Genomic DNA, 16,316 nt, shown 5'->3' with positions numbered 1-16,316 from the left:
AGAGTCTTGTTATATTTAGCTCAGATTGGCCTCAAACTTGGAATCTTCCTTCCTTTGACTGATGAATACTGGAATTCCAGGTGTGAGTCAGGTTTTGAGAGATTTCCATGACATAGATTCAAGTGTATTCCCTTCCTTTCTTCCTTCCTTCTTTCCTTCATTCTTTCTTTCTTGTGCCAGTACTAAAGCTTGAACTCAGGGCCTCTTTCTCTCTCTTGTACTTTTTTGCTCAAGGCTGAGGTTCTAGAGTTGAACCATACCTCCACTTTCTCAATCTCCTCTCCCTAGGACCAATACTCAAAACTCCTTTGTAAGGCAAGTGGCATTGCAACATGGGGCTTTAGACTATCATCCCTATCTGAAACTCTGGAGTTCATTTTATCTGTGATGTACAGATAAAGGCCACTGCCCAGAGTACTGGTTAGTGGTGATTCTGAGCCCAGCAACCCCCTGACTTGACAGACAGGTTCTGTCCTGACACTAGACCAAAAATGCCTCCTCCATAGTTTACACTTGAGTGGGAAGAGGGACTAGTATGCCCAGCTCTCTCCTTTTTTTTGGCCAGTTGTAGGGCTTGAACTCAGGGCCTGGGTGCTATCCCTGAGCTTTTCTGCTCAAAGCTCATGTTCTAGCACTTTGAGCCACAGCACCACTTCTGGTCTTCTGTTGGTTAATTGGAGATGAGTCTCATGGACTTCCCTACCTAGGCAGGATTTGAACCACGATCCTCATATCTCGGCCTCATGAGCAGCTAGGATTACAGACGTGAGCCGCCAGTGCCCTTTTCCCACAGGCACTGAGAGACCCCTGTGCCCCCCACCCCCAGAGCACCAGGGGAAAAACAATGCTCACAGTTCTCTGGGATCCTCTCTGGGCTGTTTTTTTTTCTTACAGCTCCCTTGAAAGTAACTACTCAAAAGTGGACTCCAGGCTTTCAAAACTCAGTGACTTGCCATGTGGCTCTGGGGAAATCAATTTGCTGGACTCATTGTTTATCTTCTGGCTAATAAGTGAAAGTGCTGGGCTAATCTAGTCCTCTGAGGGCTGGGAGTTATGCAAAGCAATGCTATTATACAGGGTTTTCGGGGAGAGCCCTTTCTTCTGTCCACCCTCCGATCAAGTGGGGCATGGACTCTCTTACCAGCTTTGTCCCCTCTGGGATTAGGGCTGGGGTGGAGGGCAAGCCTGTATGTGGGATTTTTTTTCCACACATTCTTTTCCTTCTCCTCCATTTCAGGGTCATGCTGCAGCAGCCTGGCGCCTGACAAGTGAGGAGAACCTGCCAAGGGATTACTGCTAGCACAAACCAACAGCGGGACACACTGGCCTCCGGGGAGCGGGGATGAGCAGAGCAGCCACCAAGTCTAGGCTGGCAGCCTCAGAAAGGAAGCTCGGGCCTTGGGGGAGAGCTCCCGGCATGCTCTGCTGACCCACACAACTTAGATGCAGCAGCCTGCTGAGCAGCAGCTGTTCTCAGCCCCACCAGAGGAGCTGGGCGCTGGGGAGCTGGCATAGGCGCTTTGTGACCTTCCCCCCCCCCCCATATACAACTGCAGCCAGGGCCGTGAGCACCAGGAGAAGGAACCGGCCGGCTGGATGGGAAGCGGTGGAGCCGAAGCTAGCTGGAGAAGGATATTGTTCTCTGCAGAGGACTGGCGTGCTACCCTGGGAGGCGCTTCCTGGTTTTCTTCTCTTGGGGCTGCAGCCTGCCTACCCTTCCTTGGACAAGGAGCTGGGCCAGGAGGGCCAGCGACAGTGGAGAGGGCTCTGGCGTGGAATGCGGGCCCCCGAAGCCTGCGTGCTCTCTGGCGTGAGCAGAGTGCCAGGGCTTCCCCGCCGCAGGGGACGAGGGGCCGCCTCCTTGTCTGCTCATGAGCCACAAAGCCCCCGGCTGCTCGGGACTGGACCTTCTCAAGCCACCGAAGAGGGGGTCCCTCAGAGCTGGCGGTCAGCAATCACAAGGGACTAGAGGGCTGGGATGGACTGACCTTTGCCTGGCCAGGCGGGCAGGAGAGGCAGAGCCTTTGTGGCCCAGCTAGTAACAGAGAGACCTGATGCAGCCCTAAGCAGGGGCCCACGTGGCTCAGGGACCGGGGAGCCGCTGCTGCCCGCCTCCTAGCAGCTCTCCCTGGGGGAGGGCGTGGCGAGGGTCCCCTGCCGCGGCGCGTGCCCCTATGCCCTTGGCACGTGCTGCCGGAACAGACAGGCTGCACCGTGGCTGCCCCTTCGGTAGACTGGGAAAGGATTGGCCACGGTGACGGCGGCCCACGCGCCAGCACCATGAAGTGCTCCCTGCGTGTGTGGTTCCTCTCCGTGGCCTTCCTGCTGGTGTTCATCATGTCGCTGCTCTTCACCTACTCGCACCACAGCATGGCCACCCTGCCCTACCTGGACTCGGGGCCCCTGGACGGGACACACCGGGTGAAGCTGGTGCCCAGCTACGCCGGCCTCCAGCAGCACCTTGGCAGAGAAGAACTTGGAGGCAAGAGCTGTGCCTGCCACCGCTGCATGAGTGATACTGGCGCCTCTGACTGGTTCGACAGCCACTTCGACAGCAACATCTCGCCCGTCTGGACCCGAGAGAACATGGATCTGCCCCCGGATGTTCAGAGGTGGTGGATGGTGAGAACCGCAGTCCCTCCTTCCTGGCTTCCCTTTGCTACCCCGTCTCCAGTCCCCGAGTTTACAGTCACTCTTACGGTTCCTTCTTAGGTCTGGGCTGGAATCCTTTTGACCCCTCGCTCCTTAACCAAGTGCTCATCAAATGAGAGGCCCCTTTGACCAGAGCTGTGTACTCACATCACAAAGTATTGAAGGACAGGGTGAACTTTGACCTGAAAAGGAAAGAGGGCTAATATTTGTGATGCCTGCAGGAGCCCGACATAGACCAGGAATTCCTATTGGCCCAAGCAGATGAGAGGAGCAGCCTGGGTTGAGAAATAGGGAGGAGGCCTTCCTGTGAGGCAAGAGGCAGCCACGTCTCAGCTCCCGTGCCAGCACAGGCTTCGTGCTGCCGCCTCCTCTGACCTCTCGTTAGACGCCCCGAATCTGGAGTTTCAACTAAACGTCCTAATTGATAAATGTTTCATACACCTTGAGACTCAATCTCTTCTTCACAGTTACTGGGAAAGATTTTGCTCTGGGCTGGGAAAAGAAAGCATTGCAAACTACCATCAGGGTCCACAGGGCGTGAGGGAGAGGCCCTCCTCTCCGCTCCTCATGTAATCCATGCTGCCCCTCCACCTCTGGAGCACCCCCCCCCCCCCCGGGCTCTGCAGGGTCATCTGGTTTCCACTTGAGCTAAGGGCCAAGGGTAGAGCCCTATCCGTGAGCTCAGAGGCTGTGTTACCTTCTTGGGGTCTCCAAGGCAGCTCGTGGCCCCTGGTTTCTGCAGCTGATGAATGGAGGTTGGAAGGCTCTCCTCTCTCTCATATTTAGGAAAGTTGTGAGGCTGATTCATGTGGCCAGACTAACCAGAAAAAAATGCCCAGAACTTGTCTCCTAGCCCGCGTTGCACCCTAGGTCTGAGGCCTGCAGAACAGGGCTCTGTAGGAGCTCCACAGGCCCTCGCCATGGCAGCTGGAGCCTGCGCGGGTAGTCACGGCCTTCATTTCTCAGGCAGAATCAAGGTTCAGAGCCTGCACAGGGTCTTCCCACTGTTGTCATTGGGCACTGGCTGGTGAGAACCCTGAGCAGGATTAGATGCTGGGGGCAGAACAAGTTCCCTGCCTCCAGGGGTAGAACTTAGCGACTGTTTAAATACAGCAGCAGGTGTGTCTACAACCCATAGCCAACTCCCTTGGCCAAAAAGTTGGGAATCTTGTCTCAGAGCTGGGTTTCCTCTCCAGAGAGAGCTCTAGTCCCTCTGAACAACTCCTGATTGTCCCACAAACCCATGGATTTATGGCTGACAGGCCTACTTTTTTTTTTTTTAAGTTCTAGGGATTAAACCCAAGGCCTGTCATATGCTAGCAAGTATGGTAAGGATGGGCCAAGTCTAGGCTACCAAGTGTTTTTGTTTTTTAATGCATATTTGCATTAGTTACCAATAGTTAGAAATCAGGTTATGCCACATGAAATCTGTAATTTTTTTTTGACCAGACCTGGGCCTTGGACTCAGGGCCTGAGCACTGTCCCTGGCTTCCTTTTGCTCAAGGCTAGCACTCTGCCACTTGAGCCACAGCGCCACTTCTGGCCGTTTTCTGTATATGTGGTGCTGGGGAATCGAACCCAGGGCCTCATGTATACGAGGCAAGCTCTCTTGCCATTAGGCCATATCCCCAGCCCTGAAATCTGTATTTTTAACCTTTCTTGAAAAAATAGATTTGTCTGGGCTCACAAGCCTATGTGATCAACAGTTGGTTGATTTACTCTTTTTGGGGGGGAGAGAGGAAGGGAGTATATGTGTGTGTATGCCAGTCTTGAGGCTTGAACTCAGGGCCTGAGTTTTATCCCTGAGCTCTTTGTTCTCAAGGCTAGTGCTCTACCACTTTGAGCCACAATGCCACTTCTGGTTTTCTGGCGGCTAATTGGAGATAAGTGGCGTGAGCCAACGGGCGGGTGCCTGGCTTGATTGACTCTTTTTGATGGGAACACAGTCTCTTGTTTGCTGTGGGCTCCACCTGCCCCTTCACTCCTACATGCCACCTGCCTGGGCTCATAAACACTGAACTGCAGCCCCACGTTTTATAGTCTCTGACCATCCAGCTGGTGTGAGGATGTAGGGACAAGTTGTTTTCCACCCGTCTGGCTTTGAAAACTTTTATCTGCCTCTCTGCTCTTCCCAGAGGGCTCAGGAGCCACTCCAGGTGTCCCGTGAATGTTGCCCCTTGGGGATCTATAGCCTTGGCCATCATGCTGAGTCCTAGAGCGCCCCCTGTAGGCAGGTTGGGAAGGAGCCCAGAGGGACGTCGGCCCAAATTGTCCCTAACAAGTTGTCTTACACCATAATCAGCCTCCTCCCCAGACCCTCCCCAGTGTATCAGAGCAGCCCCACAACTGGCAGGGCATAGGTCTGTGAACAGTGACACCCAGTCATTTTGCTGCGTTTTCATTGCTTGGGGAGCAGGGGGGAGGGGGAGGAGGGCTCCCCAGCAGCCCCAGGGCACGGAAGTCTGTATGGTTCCAACCGGGATGCCTGGGAGGGGTGCTCGAGGCCCTCTCTCCTCACCGTCCTCTCCTCACCCCAGATGTTGCAACCCCAATTCAAGTCACACAACACCAACGAGGTGCTGGAGAAGCTGTTTCAGATCGTGCCGGGCGAGAACCCCTACCGCCTGCGGGACCCGCGCCAGTGCCGGCGCTGTGCCGTGGTGGGGAACTCGGGCAACCTGCGAGGCTCTGGCTACGGGCAGGATGTGGATGGGCACAACTTCATCATGAGGTGAGCCCCTGCGGAACGATGGTGCGGGCGCCAGGATGAGTCGCCAGGAGGAGATCTTGCCTTTGCCTTTGCCTGCCAGGGTCCAAGTCCCCAGCTGTCTGTCTGCCCGGCATCCAGAGCCTTCAGTGACCGGCTCAGGTCTCTCTCCTTTGTCTGGGGCAAGTGTTCCAAACCTAAACTTTGCTGGGCATGCACATCAGTTTCCATGGCTCTGAATTCCTCTAGAGAGAGCCAAAAACTAGACCCCTGGCTGGCGTTGGGTGAAGGCTCCTACTCACCCCTTAACAGCTGAGCGATGGAGCCAGAAGTGAGGGTCCCAGACCAAGCTAGCATCTCACATTATAGGAATGGGCGATTCTTCCTGACAGACACGTGTCCTGGGCAGAGAAGGGAGCTGTCTGGTGTTTGTTCTGGGTGACTGCACCTTTCCTTCATTTCATAAGACTTCCAGAGGCATCTGTGCCCAGCCCCGAGAAAAGAAGTGGCTGGGAAACATGTTTAGTGCGGACAGAGATGAGTGAGGGACACCTGGGTAGACTCGGGACCGCAACCTGGGCTGAACCCGTCTTTGACTCCCTCCATCAACTTAGTCTGGGGAGGACATGTCGCAATGGCATATTCCTCCACCCCGATCCTTGAGAGAGGACAAGCATTATGAATAAAAATTCCAGGATTTTAGCAAGCATCTCTTAGGATGAGTGCTGCAGAAAGACCAGGCCTCCCAGGAGGCAGAGGAAGAGCTTTGTCTTAGAAACTGTTGCTGTCTCCATAGCAACACCAAGGCAGCAGTATGTCTCCGAGGCTTTCTACATTCCTTGCAAGACCTTCCTCATATTGGAAAATGCCAAGGGGCTGGGGAGGGAGGAGGATGCTCGACCCCTCCCAGCACCCCAGAGTCACCTGGGATTATCCCCATCCTCCACTTGCTGGCACCTCATGTGGGTGAAAGGTGAGATGGGAATTGGAGAGACACCTCTAGCCACCCCTAGGTGGTGATGGCTGTGATTGGAGGATGTTGCATCTGTTCTCTTGTAGCCTCAGGCACTTGGGAAGCCCAAGGAAACACTCAGAGGCCTGAGCACCTGTCTGGCTGGCCATCTGCATGGAGTGGGAGCTTTCCTTAGCTATCTCTGGTTGAGAAGCTTCAGGACCAAAGTCCTGCAAACCTAAAAGTTTCAGCTGCTTTTGACATGTAGATAGCACTTAAGCCAGGCCCAGTGGTGGAGAGATTTCCTGATCTTCCAGCAACCAGGCTCAAGATGTGGTTCCCAGAATCGCTTTCTGGGAGCGGTGACCCAAATGATCATTGGCTGTGTGTGCAGGCCTGTGTCAGGAGCCTGATGGCAGGGGTGATGGCTTATAGACCCGTCTTGGTTTGCAACCAACAGGGAGGCCTTTCATCCCAGAAGCAAGGACATTGTGAGTGCACTGGGAAGGCCGGCCTGAGTTACAGAGAGGTGATGGCTGTGCCCTCCTGGCTCTCCCCAAGTTTCTGCTCCCCATCCCAAATAGGGTTGAGCTTCTCCTGCCTCGTCTAACCATCGGATCCATCCACAACTCTTAGCTAGTGCCAGAACATAGAAGGCATGTCACACGTACTGAAGGTATCAAAGGGAACCGGGAGCTAGACACTGGACCCTACATAAAAGAGCACATCCTTCCTACTTGTGTCCCACTTCTGTGCTTCTTTAAGTGCTGGAGGCGACCAGGATAGATGACTGGGAATAGTTGGCCCCCAAGACCCAGAGAGCCAGCTCATCCTCTGGCCTTCCTCCAGAATGAATCAGAGCCACAAAACACATTTTATCTCCAAAAGAATGTCACATTTCTTCCCTTTCCCTCCAAGGCTCTAAAGCATCTTTGGGGGCTCCTTGCTCTTTCCTTTCTCACTGGGTGGGGCCTGGGCAGTGGTTGGGAGTGGAGTGGGGGATGAGCAGGGTCTGCAGCAGGGCCCCCTGTGGGAAGCAGGTGGTCCTACCTGCCATGTCTAAGGAGAGAGGCTTATGAGTGCTCTGGCGGCTGGTGCACTGGAGAAAGCAGGCAATGGGTCTTCATAAGTCAGCCAGGGGAAGCTGTAGCGTGTGTGTGTGTGTGTGTGTGTGTGTGTGTGTGTGTGTGTGTGTTTTGGGATTGGACCCAGACCTCAAACATGCTAGGCTACCTCTGAGCTGCATCTTTAGCCCTCAAAAACCTGTCCTTTTTTTCCATTAAATATTGTTTATTGTTATTATAAGGGTGAGGTAAAAAGGATTACTATTTCATTAAGTCAAGTAAAGAGTGTATTTCTTTTTGGACAATGTCACCCCTTCCCTTGGGCTCTCCCTGTTTTTCCCTCCTGTCCTCACCTACAAGTTGTATAGTGCATTTTCAACGTCGTATCCAGTGAGTAGTCCTACTGCTGCATTTCTTCATCCCTTGTCCCTCCATTTCTGTGCCCTCCTATGCCTTCCCATACACAGATGAATGAACAAACAAGGAAAATAGTAAGGGAACCTCTGTTTCAAAGTAAATCTTGTTAAAATGTTCCTTTCTGTATTGTATTTCCTTGTCACACACAGTAGTTATTAAAGGACATATGAAAAGAAATGAGATACTTCACGCCATTTGCTTCTTTCACTGAATAGCTCTTAGATTTATTTCCTACCAGCATATGTGAACTTACTGCATTCTGATGGCTAGGTCGTATTCCATCATAGGAACATGCAAAATGGATTATCCAGTTCTTTACTGTTTGGTTGATTGAATAGCCTCCCATGCATACCTTTGCAGCCATTTTCTAGAAATGGAGTCGCTGGGTCCTAGTGAACATCATTTGCATTTTTGATGGCTGGCACCAGATCATTCTCTAAACCTCTTGTATCAGTTTCCATGGCAGCTTCTTCTCATGTTACCCTCTTTTCTACAGGATGAATCAGGCACCAACCGTGGGCTTTGAACAGGATGTTGGCAGCCGAACCACCCACCATTTCATGTACCCTGAGAGTGCCAAGAACTTGCCTGCCAATGTCAGCTTCGTGTTGGTGCCCTTCAAGGCCCTGGACCTCCTGTGGATTGCCAGCGCCCTGTCAACAGGGCAGATCCGATTGTGAGTCCCTTTGTTGGCTGAATGTGGAATATGGGTGGCAAGACCACCTTGGGAAGAGTCCGCTAGGTTGTAGAATTCCTTCAACTGACATTTTGGCCGACACAGGCTAGTGAAGAGAGAGGGCCGGCATGGTGGGTTAGCCGAGGACACGGCTTGCTGTGTCACTTCTGCATGGTGCCATCTGCATACTAGTGAGCAGACCCAAGGTCTTAGCCATGCTAGGCAAGTGCTCTACCTCTAAACTACACCCTCACCTCCTTACTTTGTATTTTTAAAGAATATGTTATATACCATGTATTTGTGTGTGAGTGTGTGTGAGCACTAAGACTTGAACCCAGGGCCCTAGGAGCTGCCCCTTAGTATTTTCTCTCAAGGATGGCTCTGTACCACTTGAGCCACATCTCTACTTCTGGCTTTTTGGTGGTTAATTGGAGATGAGAGTCTCATGGACTTTCCTGCCTGAGCTGGCTTTGAACCATGATCCTCAGCTCTCAGCTTCCTGAGTAGCTAGGGTTATAGGCATGTGACCCACCAGCACCTGGCTATAGCAGGTTTTTTTTTTTTTTAAGAAATAAATATATAGGAGTTGTGGTTTTCTGATTTTAGGATGTTTGTTGTCCTATGTTTGGAAAGCCAGAAGGCTATCTGTGCTGTGGAGCTGACGTTACATAGATGCTCAGAGAAGGCAACAGAGATTGTGGGAGCCGTGGCGGAGCACAGTGCAGAGAGGGTTATTCTGGGCTGGGCACGCACACCAACATTGAAATCTTTGTGCTTGGCAGTCTTTGTGCTTGAGATGATGAGGTTGTCCACGTGGAGTGCTTCGCAGGGAAGGAGGGCTGGGGCTGGAGTATAGAAGTCCCTAGGACTTGCGTAAACATCCCTGTTTTTATCTTGAAATGCCCTGGAGCAAGTGGGGTTTCTGATCTAGGTTCTGCACACTGATTCTTCCGCGACGATGTGCAGCGGGGAGCAGTCTGGAGGCAGATCAGTCTGGAAGTTGGGAGGATGTTAGTATTCAGTCCTGAAAAGGAGGAGAGGCATCTCTTGGCTCTGGGACCCAATGCAATGTTATCTTTCTGCTTGCAGTACCTATGCCCCAGTGAAGTCCTTCCTTCGAGTGGACAAAGAAAAGGTGAGTTTCCTACCCCTCCCTTCTTTGTTCCCACCTCTGTGGTGTTAGTTTGTGGTACATCCAGTCCTGTGGCTCAGAGGCCTGCTCATGCTCCCCCAGAATCCCATCTGTGGTAGGTCTCACCCCACCGCTGGCCCTAGAGAAGCCAAGCACTGAACTGCTAGTAGCTTCACTGAGCCTGAGCTGAGTGTCAGACCCCACATTCCTCAGGCGTCTGGTACCTTTTCCCCTCCAGGTCCAGATCTACAACCCAGCCTTCTTCAAGTACATCCATGACCGGTGGACAGAGCATCATGGGAGGTACCCTTCCACAGGGATGCTGGTGCTCTTCTTTGCTCTGCATGTGTGTGATGAGGTGAGTAGTAGATGCCAGTCTGGAGGGGAAAATAGCAGAACCCATGGTACAGAGGGAGTCAGCCCTGTTAGGGTCTCAGCAGTTCCCCTAGGGGAAGGCATTTTTGCAGGCAGACACTGGTGGTTACCCCCCATTTCTACGTTACATCAAATTTGTTCACGCCTAGCTAGCTACTCAGGAGGCTGAGATCTGAGGATCACAGTTCGAAGCCAGCCCAGGCAGAAAAGTCAGTGAGACCATCTCCAATAAGCTACTCAGAAAAAGCTGGTAGTGGTGCTGTGGCTCAAGTGGTGGAGTGCTAGCCTTGAGCACAAAGAGGCTCAGAGACAGCACCCAGGACCTGCGTTCAAGCCCCCTTCCCCCTCAAAAAAGTTAAAGTTTTGACAGGCCATGGTGGCAGCTGTAGTTCCAGCTAGTGGGAAGACAGGTTTGAGGATCACTTGAGGCCAGAGACAGTCTTAAAAAACAAACAAATAACAAAAAAACCAGTTAATTTTATTGAAAAAGTAAACAGATTACAGCCACCACAATTGATGTCACTTGCCATAAAGCCCGTTTTGCTGGTGGCCAGGGGTCATGCTTTCCATGCTCTTTTTTGCCAGTTCTTAAATTCACTCTGCCGTAATGGATACTTGACTGACAACCTTCAAACCAAAGCGCACCACGGGGCGGGGGAGGAGGACACTGCTGGCGCTGGAGGGGAGGGAGGGCGGCAAAGGGAGCCGCGGTCGGGGGAGCCCCCCACCCCACACCCCCGTGTCGCCGTGACCCCGTGCCGCCCTTCCCACCCCAGGTGAACGTGTACGGGTTCGGGGCCGACAGCCGAGGCAACTGGCACCACTACTGGGAGAACAACCGGTACGCGGGCGAGTTCCGGAAGACAGGCGTGCACGACGCGGACTTCGAGGCCCACATCATCGACATGCTAGCCAAGGCCAGCAAGATCGAGGTCTACCGAGGCAACTGAGTCCCGCCGGGCTCACCACCACCCTACCCGCCCAAGCCGCCCGGCGCGGGGCGCGCGCGCCAGCTCCGCGCGTCACCCGGCAATCAGAAGCGACGCCAGGCCGCCGTCCGGACCAATCATGCTGCAGTCCCGAGAGCGCCTGCTGCGGCCCGCCAATCACGAGACTCTGGAGTGGGGAGGGGGAGGGAAGCCCCCCGGGCCCTGCACCAATCAGCGCTGCGACCAGGCGGGGCTTTTTTTTCTGCCAGCCAATCATGCGACACCAGGAGAACTTCCGGCGCTGAGCCCGTCTTCTCTAATCAATGGCCTTCGGAGACGGGCCGGCGGCCGCTCCGTTCCCCTTCTTCCCGCTTTATACGAAGTAGAGGCCGCTCGGGGCCTCCCTGGAGTACTTTTCTCAGGCTCGATACGAAGAGCGTTTTAGTCCTGCCGACCTGGCTCCACCCGGGCCGCCTAGGAGAAAGTGGAGGGAAAGGCTTGGGGCTGGGCTCCGGCCTGTACCCAGAGAGGGGGCGGGGGCGGGGGGGGTCAGGCTGGGGGAGGGGGGAGAGCTACTCCTCATCCCAGGGGAGAAGTTGGGGGGTCTCCAGAGCCGAGAGCACGTGTCCTTTCTCCCTCAGGCCCAGCTGGGTGAATGCAAACCCACCAAAGAAATGCCGTCTGGGGCGCCGTGTGGCCTCCGACCTGGGCGTTTCGCGAGACCCACCGGATGTCGGGATTGTATTCACCTGGTGCTGAGGGGTGGACCTTGCCCGGGGCCCAACGCCGGGGGATCAGAGGTGTCAGGAACCCTCAGGGGCCCAGGAAGCCCTGACACGTGAAAGGTGCTTCTCTCATGTTGCCCTCGCCCCTCCACCCACAAACTTTTTTAGTGTCTCTGGGGCCCTGGGCCTCCTCACCAGCTTACTAGTTGCTCTGGAAACAATGTCAGAAAATTTGCCCTCCCTCCGTGTCCCTTAGCCTTCCCTTTCCCTCTCTCCCTCCTCTCTTTTACACACACACACACACACACACACACTTTTTTGGAAAAACAGGCTGGAGAGGAGAGCCCAGCTGCCCACGCATGCACCATTTCCCCCCACTTGTCACCCCAAAGAGGAGCAGGAAGCCTCTTGCTTGGGGGTGGAATTTGCTTTAGGCTCATATTTTAGTTACCCTGAAGCTGCCAGGAGTGGCTGCCTTCCAAGATTCATTCCTTCATGGTTGCAAGCAGGCCATGCAGGTAGCCTGGAGCCTTGCTGGGGGGAGCAGACCTGGCTGCCCGCATGCCCCCTCCTGCCTGTCCGCCTGCACCCCGCCTTGCTCACCTGCCTCCTCCCTCAGACCCCCTTTCCTTCCCAGCTCTACTGGGGCTGGAAAACCCAACAAGCAGGGGTTACAACTGGAAGCTACCCATAGGACTGGACCCAGCTCAAGTCCCTGGAGGAAGCTGCTGATGGTATTCTCTCACCTTCAAGGCTGTGGAAGTTGAGCAGGGAGAAAGGGCTTCTGTGAAGCTCCCAGACCTTGGGAAGGATCCCCCTTCCCAACTGAGCACACACCACCTGTGTCTTCCTCCTGTCCCCGGGTTCACTGCTGCAGCGGGCTGTGGGACAGCCGCCGACGGGAGAGGGTTAGAGGAGGGTTGGGTGGGACTCCTGAGCACCTCTAAAAATTAATGTATTGAGAACCTAGCTTGAGTCTGAACCTTCCACTTCCAAAACCAGGCAGCATTAGAGGATAGGTTAGATTGGGTGGGGGGCTCCTTGCCATTTTGGAGAGTCAAGGCACCCGATGTTCTATTCTTGCCACTCTCATCTCAAGTGCTTCCTCAAGAGGCTGTCTTGAGTGTGGAGAAGATGGAAAACAGTGCAATTATGCCAAACAGTATTTAGCAAATAATTTATTTCTTTTGTTTCTTTTTCTTTTATTCAAACCATGAATCCCTATCCTGGAAGAGGTAGGTCCCAGCACCGAAACAGATCTTCAGTAGTTATTTAAACATTTTTATTTCCTTCCCTTTCTCTTTCTGAATTAAAAAAGAACAACCCACAGAGTTGTCTTCTGAAATGTGTATGATCATAGAACGTGTATCTGAGAACGGGGGTGGCAGGGGTGTCTGTGACCAAGTAAGGCTAAGAATTGGGGGTGGGGGCATGGGAGGTTAGCAAAACAAAACAAAACCTCCCAGACACCTTCCCCTTGCACCAGAGGAGCTGGCTTACACGGACTCTGTGCTCAAATTTGTGGGACTGCAAATATTTTGATTAAAAATAAGCTCGTTCTCTCTCCAGATTCCTCCAAGAGGAATTAATTAGAATTCCTAGCAGCAGTTTCCCACAGGCTGCCCGGACGCCACTCAGGCTTCTAAGTACAGGGTCTCTGTTAGAGGCCCCTTGGGGCATGCCAGAGCCGGGACATCCCCACCCTTCTGGGCAGAGTCCAAGGACAGTATCCCCGAGATTGGCATGTCCCCTTGGTCCCACACACCACAGGGGTCTACAGCTTGCTGCAATTGCTACAAGGTGCTGTAGAAGGGGAAGGCCATCCTTTGAAGAACTGGCCTAGGGCCTTGAAAGAGCTGGCCCAGGCCCCCCCTCAGCATGGGGGATCACTGGGGGAAAAGGAATGCTTAAATATTAATGGCCCCAGACACCGGTGGCTCATGCTTATAATTCTAGCTACTTAGGAGGCTGAGATCTAGGGATCACAGTTCCAAGCCAGCAGGGGCAGAAAAGTCCCTGTGAGACTCATCTCCAATTAACCACTCAAAAACCCAAAGTGGCACTGTGGCTCAAGTGGTAGAGAGCTAGCCTTAGGTACAAAGAGGCTCAGGGTTGGCACTCAGGCCCTGAGTTCAAGCTCCACAACTGACAAAAAAAAATTTTTTTTATAGTGGACTAGCTGAACCTAGGAAAAGATAGTTAGATCTATACCTTAAGCCAGTCACCAGAATACATGCTGAATGGATAATACAACAAAATGTGAGGGAAAAAGCCCTTAAAAGTGGTAGCTTTTGGCTGGGAATATGGCCTAGTGGCAAAGAGTGCTTTCCTTGCATACATGAAGTCTTGGTTTTGATTCCTCAGCACCACATATATAGAAAACAGCCAAAAGTGGTGCTGTGGCTCAAGTGGCAGAGTGCTAGCCTTGAGCAAAAAGAAGCCAGGGACAGTGCTCACGCCCTGAATCCAAGCCCCAGGACTGCCAAAAAAAAAAAAAAAAGTGGTAGCTTTTTGTTACTTTGTATGTACATTTCTACAGCCTTATAGTTGACTTCTAGATGGAGATTTTTTTTTAACAAGCCTTCTAGTTCCCCTTATTAAAATGAGAGGCTTAAAATCTTTTTGTGTTCCCAAGTTTTGTTAAACTCCTGATCTAGTTACAATTATCACCACTCCGTTTGAGTTTATACTTTCATTCCTGCAGCTTTAGTGAGGGTGCAGGAAGTGCTGCTATCATCTACTTAGCAGATGCCTGTTTCAATTTCCTGGTCTCCACAGACTTCCTCCTTGCCCCCTCGCTCCCCCCACTGCTGGTCTAAGAAATCTGTCACCGTGGGTGGAGGCTTCATTCACAAAGGGCGCGGGGCCATCCTCTAATGAGTAGACTGTGCAGAGAAACTGCCGGGGAATCTGCACCTGGATGAGCCCATCAGGACTGGACTAGGGTGGCTAGACAGAATCAGCCATTACCTGGGATAGAGGGTGCTTAGGAGGTTATAGTGCAGTTAACAAAACCCCCCAAATGTCCAATGGCTTGGAACAGCAGTTTGCATCTCATTCAAGACACACTTCTATCAGTGCCTGTTATTTTGTTGTTGTTTTTGCCAGTCCCAGGGCTTGAACTCAGGGCCTAGATACTGAGTCTGAGCTTCTTTTGCTCAAGGCTAGCATTCTGCCTCTTAAGCCAGTGACACTTTCAGCTTTTTCTGTATATGTGGTGCTGAGAAATCGAACCCAGGGCTTCATGCATACAAGGCAAGCCCTCTACCACTAAGACACAGTCCCAGCCCAAGCACCTGTTTTTAACCAATTGCACCTGGGGCCCAGGTGTTCTGTGGAATGTTCTAGGATGGACTTCTGATGTCAGGGGCAGGAAAAAGGGAACTTCATGAACTCTACATCAACTCCTCAGGCTTCTGCCAAGCAGCTCATGTTTCCTAGAGGCCAAGCAAGTCCTATAGCAGTTGCTGTGTCCCACAGATGTGCAAAGAGCCGTATTTGTAGGAACGATACATACATTATACACTCTGTAACAGAGGGCTCTTTGGACAGGTTCCCTTGGCGTTATGGCCCTGGGGTAGAGTGGGCAGATACACACCTACCTGGGACACTGGCTGAGGGTCAGGGGAAGGAAGCAGTTAAGCATTTATCTGACAGGAACACTGCAGGCTACTATTCAGCTGGCAAAGAACTACTTCCTGTAATGTGTGGCAGGGTAAAAAAGGGGAAGAGGGTGGGTCAAATCCCCAAACCATATTTTCCAAAATTAAGTAATGTCTTTTTGTGTTGGTTTTTTGCCAGTCCTGGGGCTTAAACTCAGGGCCTGAGCACTGTCCCTGGCTTTTTTTTTTTTTTTGGTCAAGGCTAGCACTCTACCACTTGAGCCACAGCGCCACTTCCAGCTTTTTCTATATATGTGGTGCTGAGGAATTGAACCCAAGGCTAGAGGCGAGCACTTATACCATTAGGCCACATTCCCAGCCCCAAGTAATGTCTTTTTAAGTGTGAATTAGGAATCAATGTTCCTGCTTATTACCCTTCCAAGGGAAAAAAAGATAAAATCTCTGCAGTGAGTCTATGCCTGGGTAACAACTCACAAAAATGCAAGAGGATGGCCCTCTGACTGTAAAGCTTGCTGAACTGTGGGAATCAGGACCAGCCTGGTCCTCTGAAAATATGGGATTAATACCTTTCATCTAACAACTGTTTCTGTTCCTGAGAATAACACAGGCATCTCGGGCAGATGGCTTCTCCCGGGAGGAGGCCTGTGAAGTACAAAGAACACAAGGGCTCTGCACTCAGGGGTCTGAATGCCATCTTGCTTTTGTTACAAAATGACTTTGCCTTTTCTTCTGGGGGGAAAAAAAAGTAACAGTCACTGCAAAAGGATTCAAAAAAAATAAATTTATGAAAATGCAGGAGGCCTCCCTGCAGTATTTCTTTGGTAATGCCACTCGCTTGTCATGAAGCAGAGAGACCCACAGCACAGCAGAGCTGCTTGTCTCTCACGCATGGCCGTTCCAGGCTCTGAGCTGTCTCCACTGCTCTTCCAAAGAGGTCTTGGTTGCTATGAAGCACACACTGGGGACCACTTCTGGCGGGGAGTGACACCTCAACTGTCTCTGCTATTAGTGGAAAAAACTAAATTTTATAACCCAAGGGAACTCATAGTATTCTAGGTTACTAA

General features: G+C 52.3%; 1 protein-coding gene across 1 annotated transcript in view; it reads left to right on the top strand.

Annotated features, from left to right (window-relative positions):
- The window catches only part of St3gal2 (ST3 beta-galactoside alpha-2,3-sialyltransferase 2), a 45,018-nt gene extending 33,588 nt beyond the window's left edge, over positions 1-11,430 (top strand). Inside the window, exons 2-7 of the mRNA XM_048355138.1 lie at positions 1,238-2,622; positions 5,190-5,383; positions 8,289-8,468; positions 9,558-9,603; positions 9,839-9,958; positions 10,752-11,430. Coding sequence (XP_048211095.1) covers positions 2,281-2,622; positions 5,190-5,383; positions 8,289-8,468; positions 9,558-9,603; positions 9,839-9,958; positions 10,752-10,925 — 1,056 coding nt within the window. The 5' untranslated portion in view covers positions 1,238-2,280 and the 3' untranslated portion in view covers positions 10,926-11,430. The remainder of the gene's footprint in view (positions 1-1,237; positions 2,623-5,189; positions 5,384-8,288; positions 8,469-9,557; positions 9,604-9,838; positions 9,959-10,751) is intronic.
- Positions 11,431-16,316: the final 4,886 nt, after the last annotated feature.

This window comes from Perognathus longimembris, chromosome 10 (genome assembly GCF_023159225.1).
Source record: "Perognathus longimembris pacificus isolate PPM17 chromosome 10, ASM2315922v1, whole genome shotgun sequence".
NCBI lineage: Eukaryota > Metazoa > Chordata > Mammalia > Rodentia > Heteromyidae > Perognathus > Perognathus longimembris.
The sequence above is the reverse complement of the archived record's forward strand: the minus strand, read 5'-3'. Positions and strand labels throughout refer to the sequence as shown.